Source organism: Ammospiza caudacuta, chromosome Z, assembly GCF_027887145.1.
Source record: "Ammospiza caudacuta isolate bAmmCau1 chromosome Z, bAmmCau1.pri, whole genome shotgun sequence".
In the NCBI taxonomy this organism is placed as follows: domain Eukaryota; kingdom Metazoa; phylum Chordata; class Aves; order Passeriformes; family Passerellidae; genus Ammospiza; species Ammospiza caudacuta.
The window spans coordinates 34,794,319-34,802,601 of NC_080632.1; the positions used below are offsets into that span (position 1 = coordinate 34,794,319).

At 36.2% G+C, this 8,283-nt stretch overlaps 1 protein-coding gene across 2 annotated transcripts in view; it reads left to right on the forward strand.

Annotated features, from left to right (window-relative positions):
- MLLT3 (MLLT3 super elongation complex subunit) overlaps nt 1-7,181 on the forward strand; it is a 120,071-nt gene extending 112,890 nt beyond the window's left edge. For both annotated transcript variants that reach the window (XM_058823673.1, XM_058823674.1), the window contains one exon: nt 3,414-7,181. In XM_058823673.1, coding sequence (XP_058679656.1) covers nt 3,414-3,545 — 132 coding nt within the window. In that variant the 3' untranslated portion in view covers nt 3,546-7,181. The remainder of the gene's footprint in view (nt 1-3,413) is intronic.
- Nucleotides 7,182-8,283: the final 1,102 nt, after the last annotated feature.

The following is an 8,283-nucleotide window of genomic DNA, read 5'->3' on the forward strand; positions in this document are numbered from 1 at the left end:
CTCTTCTGTTTCTCTTCTCTTCCTCTTCCTCTCCCTCTCCCTCTCCCTCTCCCTCTCCCTTTTCCTTTTTCCTTTTTCCTTTTTCCTTTTTCCTTTTTCCTTTTTCCTTTTTCCTTTTTCCTTTTTCCTTTTCCTTTATCTTTCTTTTTCTTATCAGATATTAATGCAGCATATCCAATACATTCAAATTAATTTGGCTGGCTAAAGCAGTGTTTCTAACTCTGCATTTTCAGTGAAGAAAATGTTAGCGCGACCCTATGAAAGGCAGCAACATTTCTGGTAACTTTTTGTCTTGTTTTCAGGCATCAGAAGTCATATCTTCAGCTGGTAAAAAATCCAAAGCCAGTGCATTAGGCAGCACAGGCTTAAGGAAGAAATTGAGAGCTTGTAGCATGGCTGAAAACTAGGTTGCTCATGTTCTGAAGGTGCTTAACTTCAGATGGCAACTGTCTTCTTAGAATTTGCTGCCAGGGGCAGCTTGGAGGTCTGGAAACTATCACATGGCCTAAAACCCCCCATAAATTGAAAAATGACTGTCATTAGTTGCACTTTGACTTCCTTATACAAACACACTCATTTGCTTGTTTAAAGGCTGATAAATAGTTATACTATGATGGATAATGATGAAATTGAGCTGGAGAGACATTATGTAAACAGAGATGTAATTTACTGCAGAAAAGCAAAGCTTATACAGCAGGAACAAATGGGATATTTTGTTCTTTGCAGCCTGAGCTTTTGGAATAAAACATTTTAATGCTGTGTTTTTAATGTTACAACTGTCAGATTTCCTAGCAGCTAATCTCAATATTTTATTCTTTTGAAGAATTTCTGAATAGCACAAGGATGCTATATGCTAATACTGTAAGTCATGAATTCCTCATTGACTGGCACACAGGCAGGTGTTTTTCGTTGGGCTGTCTGGGTTTATCTTGATACATTTTTGTACACCCATTAAAGCCTTTGGGGTTCATTTCAGTCACTTGCCAGGTGCCCAGACATAGCGACTGTATCTCTTGGGGGCTGTATATTTAAAATGTTTGTGTTTCCCTTGACCTACAGCTTAAAAGCCAAAAGCAGAACTTGATCAATAGAAGTCCTTATCCATTTCTTAAAATATGCAGCACTGTTTAAAAATACATGTTAACACTTCCACATAATCTTTGTTTCTAAAATCAAGTATATTGCAGTGGGGGTTATTAGGGGTAGTATTCTTCCACAGTAACACAAGGAAGTGATAGACAGTGTTGTTCAATGTAGCTGCATTTTCTTGGCCACTGCTTCTGTAAACGTCTTGTGCAGCCATTTATTTGTCTCAGTGGATATCAGTGGATATTCAGATAGCAAGCCCAAGATTAGATTCTAGACTTTACAAAAGGAGGCTGGATTGACTACTTACCTTTGCTTCTCTCTTAGATGAGGCTCTAGAGAGTGGCAAAAAATGAGAATAATAATACATATCAAAGTTTGCTTCTGGTATCAATCAGTTTTTTCACGCTCCATTGTTTTTTTGCCTCATGTCAATTGCAGAACAACAGTAGGGGATGGAAAAGTGTTGCAAGAACCTGTGAACCAACAAGTGGACAAATGAAGTTAGTAATTTTAGATTAAAAATTCCTATATGGAAAAGAAGTTGAAAGCAAGAGGTACAAATTTAAACTATGTGCTAATAAAAGCGAGATTTTTTCCGGGTGCTTTCAGAATTATGGGCAGCTGTAATCCAAATTAAGCAGATTTTATTTTTATATTTTCCCATCTTTGAAAATAAAGGGTGATTGAAAAGGGAGATTTTTATTGTAACAAGCATTTCCCTTTTATTATTTTATCTTGTATCCGTTCTATTTTATCTGTTCTTGGTTGTGTCATTCCATGCCTGACAATACACATTTCATATTTCCTTTATCATTTACATAGTCTTTACTTCTGTGGTCTGAGAAGAAAAAATATCTGTTTATGTAATGACATGGAGAGTGGAAATCTACAAAATATTTAGTTTAAATTAATTATTCTTTGTGAAGTTGGTTATTGCTAACAGATTTGTCTTTTTAAGGTACATTCTGTAACCCATGTGTGCATACGTGTGTATCTCCTCCAGCTGTGGAAAAGGAATTGCAGTCAGAGTACTAAAGCTCAAAACAATCAAGGAGTATCTCGCAGTAGTGTTTCAGTGGAGGCGTATGTGGAAGCCCCAGAGCTAAATGGGTTTCCAGTTGGAGGTTGCAGACAGGATTTGGAGTGTAGCCTGAGTGCTGCGTGAGGGGTGGTTGGAAGGACTGAGAAGAGCAGTGTTGTTCTGTGAGTCCATGAGCTACCCAGAGGCCACTGCAAGGTGTAGTGCTTTCCTGTGTGCCCTTGGCATGTCTGTCTCTTGGAATGAAACCACACGTAAGAGATTTATAGCCGCCATGTGCTGGCACTTTGTTAGCCCTCTCTGACAAATAATGCTTTGGCTTTTCAAGATGCTCAGTGTGGTTTTTTTTGAGGTAGGTATGCATCCCAGAACTTAAAATATCTGAAGTTATTTTTATAGCAATTGTGTTATGACCACTCTTCAAAAATAAAGACTACAGTTTAATGACTAAAAACGTCACAACTGCAGAAAGGCACAAGTTAGGTGTCTACTGTTGATTTCATGGAAATGTGGGATGGTTAAGGTTGGAAGGAATCTCTGGAGGTCACAAGGCCATGTAGAGCCAATTGCCTGGGACTATGTCAAATGACTGAAATATCTCTAAGGATGAAGACCCCACAACCTAAATGATGTTATGACCTTGCTGGGAGTCCTTCCATAGTTTATTTGGCAAAAAAAAAAAAAAAAAGATTTAACTGTGTTACTCAAAAAGTGACTACTACTTTGTGAACTAACAGTTCATGTAAGATTTCTTGGGTTTTGGGTTTTTTTTTAATAATAGGGACTGGACTCTCTAAGGATTTTTTTCTTTTCCTTGCTTGCAGAAAGGTTTATGTAATTTATTTCCTAATGTAACCTGCTTAGCAGCTATGCACATAATAAACATTCCAGAGATCTACTTGGGATTTTTAATTATTTGTTTGAGCTTAAGAGTATAATGTTGCCCCTTCCTCCCCTATTTTTTAAACTGAATTAGAAAATAAGCAGATTTTCTTTGAACATTTGAAAAATATTTTGTCAGTGCTAATGTTTGCAGCAACAGCAGATGGGTATGCTGACATTATGGTTGATGATGATCTTAAAAAAAAAAAAAAAACAACCAAGATACCAGAATCTGGACAATAATGCATGTCAGAAAGGAAGTGAATGATAAGGATAATGGTTAAATCTGCAAGTATTGGGGCAATTTGCCTCATGTTAGACCTTTCATATGGTACTTGTTTATACTTACAGCAGGCATGTAAAACTGCTGGAATTTCCAATTGCATCTTTTCTTTTCTTTCAGGTAGTAAATCTTATAGAAGAAACTGGACACTTTCATATCACAAATACAACCTTTGACTTTGATCTTTGTTCACTGGACAAAACCACAGTCCGTAAACTACAGAGTTATCTGGAAACATCTGGAACCTCCTGAGGATTCAGCATATGGCTGTGTCAAAAACTGTTCTTTAAATGATGTATGCAGGATGATGCGACCAAAATGGAGGGGAAAAAAACCAAAAACCTCTTCAGCTTTTTTTTTTTTTCCTTAAAGCCAGTCTCTTGATAAAGGAGAGCAAAAGTGACCAGACTCAGAGGACCACTCTTCTCAAGAAGAAAATGCTCTGGAAGAGTTTGCCTGGATAGCCTTGAAAAACAAACACAGAAAAACAAACAAAAATACTTGTTCTTAATGAATGTGTATGATATCATGTATCTCTCTCTGTGGTGTTCAAGTCCACAAGACGAATGCATGTTCAACACACTGCCTTACTACATAACTGATCTATTTATTATTGCATACATGTATCCAAAAGTCAATGAGTCACTGAGTGACACTACCAGATATTGCAAGTAGTGGGGTCCCTTGTGTGCTCTTTTGATGCAGTACTTTCACAAGCCTAGTAACCTTATTCACATTGAAATGCCACTTCTTGCTCTCTTTCTTTAGTCAATTAAAACACTACAGTCTTGATTCCAGCTCTGCAGTTCTGGGAAACAAGATACAAACGTGGCAACCAAGCAGTGGTCCTGTATTTAATTTCCTGTCTACCACAGCAGCTTGGACTGCAAGTCCTTGATTCTATCCACTTACTGATATTGATTTTAACCACAGTTAAAAAGTGCACCAAATAGGTTCATATGACTTGCTGTCTAGCCTCAGTGAATAAACCAATAAGACTTTTGACAAAAAATGCTTTGTATACTGTCCTGAATCTGGCAACTCTTGCAGTCTACATTTGTGTGTCCATTTAAATGTTGCAAAATTAAATATATATTAGAGTGAAGGTGTTCTGCAGGAGCTCATGATAAAAGAAAAAGTACTGGTCCTGTTTTTAAAGAACATGTTGTAGAAAATTTTTAATTTGGAGCTATTTATTACTTCGAGTTTCAACACTCTTCTGCTGTGTGTGACTCACTTCTACCATAAAACTTTTTGCATAACATTTTTGTTCATTCATATAGTAAATGATCTGCTTAGTTTGTTTTGGGGATTTTTTTCTGATTTAGTTTGTTTTTTTACAACTGCTAAATTAAAACCTTTTGTTTGAAAAGAAGAAAAAATGTTGTTATACAGTTAAATGAATACATGAAATAAAATACATGTATGATCTCATCTGTATGTGTGTTTATATATACACGTGTACCACACCTGTGTATATGTATATACATACACACATACATGCACATATGCTTTTTAAACTTTTCAGATTTTGGTATCTGTTGATAACCTTATTGTGTTTCCAGAAGAATTTCTTGTCTATAAAAATGAGTATTCTTTCACAGCATCCATTATTTCTTGAAATCAGGATCCTTGTTAATGCCTGATCAAATGAGAGGATGTATACTCAGTTTCACATCAATGCTTCATGCTCTCATATTGCTGATGGTTTCTCGATGAAATCATTGCCTTTATGTGAAAAATTCAAATTCTTAAATGACAAGAGAAAATAATAATTTTAAAAATACTTCTGGATGCAAAGGTTTGTTCAGGTTTACCAGACTGATAAATGTATCTTGTTGCTAGACAGGCCAGTATGTCATGTGTATGCTTATTATGCCACATGTAGACTCTATGTGTAGAGCTAAACAGTAGTATCTTTATGACTTACTGTTTAATGTGCACAGTTTGTGCAGCACTGAAAAACTATTGGGGTTATTTCTTATTCAGATGGTAAATCTTAATACTGTTTCTTTAAGTCCAAAGAAAATTTTACACTTTACTCTTTTTGAAAGGGCACGATACATATTGGGTTGGGGGGCTTTTTTCTTATTTAAAATGTTGTTTGATCATACTCCGCAGGAAGTCCTCCTTAGGCTTCTGAAGAATAAGTGTACTTTTTCAGTAATGTTATGACTCTTATTGATGATTGGCATGAAGCATACTTGAAGCGTTATGTTGTTCTTTTAAGTCCATGTCTTAATGTGCAATTGGGGAGGGGATGGAGGACTGGGAGTGTAATGTTAACTATTGACAGAAGGCAGATGACGATGGGGAAGGGAAAAGGGGTGCATGTAAAGGGGATAAACTTCAATTTTTATTGATTGTTTTATATAAAAATGTTTGGTAATCTAAAAGCAACCTTAAAAACCTTTGGTCTACAAATGTGTGTTCAACTTTCCTGTCTTCTAGTTATACCAGATGTATATGGAAATTTGTCCACTTGGACTTTTCTAAGTCTTGTGGTAAAGACTCATTGAGTTTCAGAAGGGGATACTTCTAGTACAACTATTGCACTGTTTTTTTAGAAATGGTGAAATGAATCATTTTACCCTTAAAATACCAGATAAGCTTTATTGTACACTGAGAACAGGGATGGAGGAAAGGAAAAACTAGATAAATAGGCATAAAAGGGAGATAACATCAATTACAGTATCAAATCAGTGCTGAATTTCATGCAAACTGTGGACGATCCTTAAACTCTTAAATTTTCTAATTCAATGAGAGAGAGAAAATAGACTGTTGGTGTCAATGTGTGCATTGACTTTTTCACAAAACTCTGATAGAAATAGAGTGACTAAGTTTTGATCTAAATTTTAAAGTTAGCTATTTTCATCTAATTTTGTATATGGAAACAAAATAAATCTATGTTCACCTAATTTCAGACATTCATTTTTCTCTTAAAGGAAAAACAAGAAGATACCCTTCCAAGTCTTTAATGTCTATGAACATTGATCTTTGGGATGGGTTAAAGTGTTTTGGCAACAAAGGTTTTGAAGTCTTACTTAGCATAAAGCTGTTTAAAGCAGTTATATAAGAGAATTTGGACCAGACAGAGTTTAGCAGTAAGTTCCAATATCTAGAGTAATTCTCAGCATGAGTCACTGTTACTAGAGCAGTAGTTGTATCCAGTAGCAAAGACAGTTTTCTCACTAGAAACTTTCCTCCTCAGAAAGTGGATGTCCAATTCGGTAGACAACTTAAAAAAAGAAATTAATTTTTCTTGCAAATGCTAATCAGCTGAGAGGTTTTACAAAACTTCCAGTATCATCTAAATTTGAAGGCCATCTTAGTCCGTGCTAAAGAAAAAGAGCTAGAAAGGAGGAAGGGGCCTCCTTTACCCCTCTCATACACTGAAGTGAAGAGAGTCTTCCAAGGTAAAACTAAATCTGTGCTCAGTCTTCAGCCTTTGGACTACAAGAAATGGTTGATCGTTTCTCTCTCTCTTCATCGGTTTGATGTTTTTAGAAAAGTCTATACTTTCAATTTCAGAAACAAAATGCACACAGTACAGTACATTTGGAGAGCCCAGTATATTTCTATTAAAGTTTCTTTTAGTCTCTGGGAAGGAAATTACAAGTTCTTGGGTTTTGCCTGGCCCATTGTTCTTCTTTCCCATTCTCACAGTGAAATAAAGTACTTTCACAATCTAGTTTGAGTCCTTGGTCCTTACTGGGTATAATCTTCCTTTCCTAGAAGTTGTACCAGTGTTTTGGGGTCTCTTGAATGACCCATTTGTTCCAAAACCTGTCACTTAGTTTGCAAAATTGATGGGAAAACTGTAGAATTGCCTGAAGTGAAAATTGCCACATTCATTTGGTTTTGTTGTATGCATTATCTTACTCCGGACACTGCATTGATGGTAGTATGTTTGATTTGTTTGGTTGCACCATATCTCATCTTTTACCACTTGCAGTTCGATGACAAACTATCTTTTAGTAAACTCCTGTTTCAGTCTACAGAGTCTGTTTTGTGTTTGCTCATTCGCCTGTGGTTTGCAGAAATTAGGAATCACGATGAAAATTTTGTCAGGTTTTCACCCACAGCAGGAGCTAGGAGGAACTACAGAAATAAGCAGCAAAACAAGAGATGTTAAAAGTTTAACAAGTGTGAGGCATGTTTGTATGAGCCTCAATAGTTTTCTTAATTGTCAAGCAGTATGCAGTAGAATGCGGTGTACACCAGGAAGCTGCTCTATACACTGTACGGAGTCTTACTGCAGGGCATAAAAGCCTTCCTAACAGATGACAGGGACTAAAACACATATATCTGCAGTGCTTTTGTGCATGCTTGGAAGTTAATCAGTGTATTAATGCTGCTGAACCAATGACATTTACAAGGCTGGCTCTGTGTCTGGACAGATAAATTAACATCAAAGCACACTCACTGTAAGAGCCTTGCATTTGATTGAGCAGCAAGAAATGCTACTGTGACTAGACAGGAAAGAGAAGTGTTACTACAGTGAGAACAAAGCCCTGGGGTGTGGGGTGGAATGGGGAGAAAGAAAAAAAGGTGTAAAGAAGAGATGCAATAGTCAACTGCTTTGGTTTGTTATTGTAAAATCTGCAGTTGTTGATGAGTAGAAACAGAGAGTGGAGATTGCAACAACATAAAAAAATTTAGGTGTTTTATTGTTTGGGATGCTAATGTCCGTTTCACATTCGTTTCAGTATTCTATCTGACTTTCATTCTATGTTTTACCTCAGCCAGGCTGATTGTACTGCAAAGTGGTAGTCTTGCATTTTTCATTTACTTTAATATTGCCAGTCTTGTAATTTGAGTAAAGTTAAATGTAAGCCTGTGAATGCGGCAGATGTATTCTTATTATCATTCAGTATCATTCTGACTGGAAGTAACCATTTCCTGAATCTTCCATCAAATAGATTATGTATTTTCATATGTTCCTTCAGAAAGCTGATGATATAAAACTGCAATTTCTGTAAGTAGACAA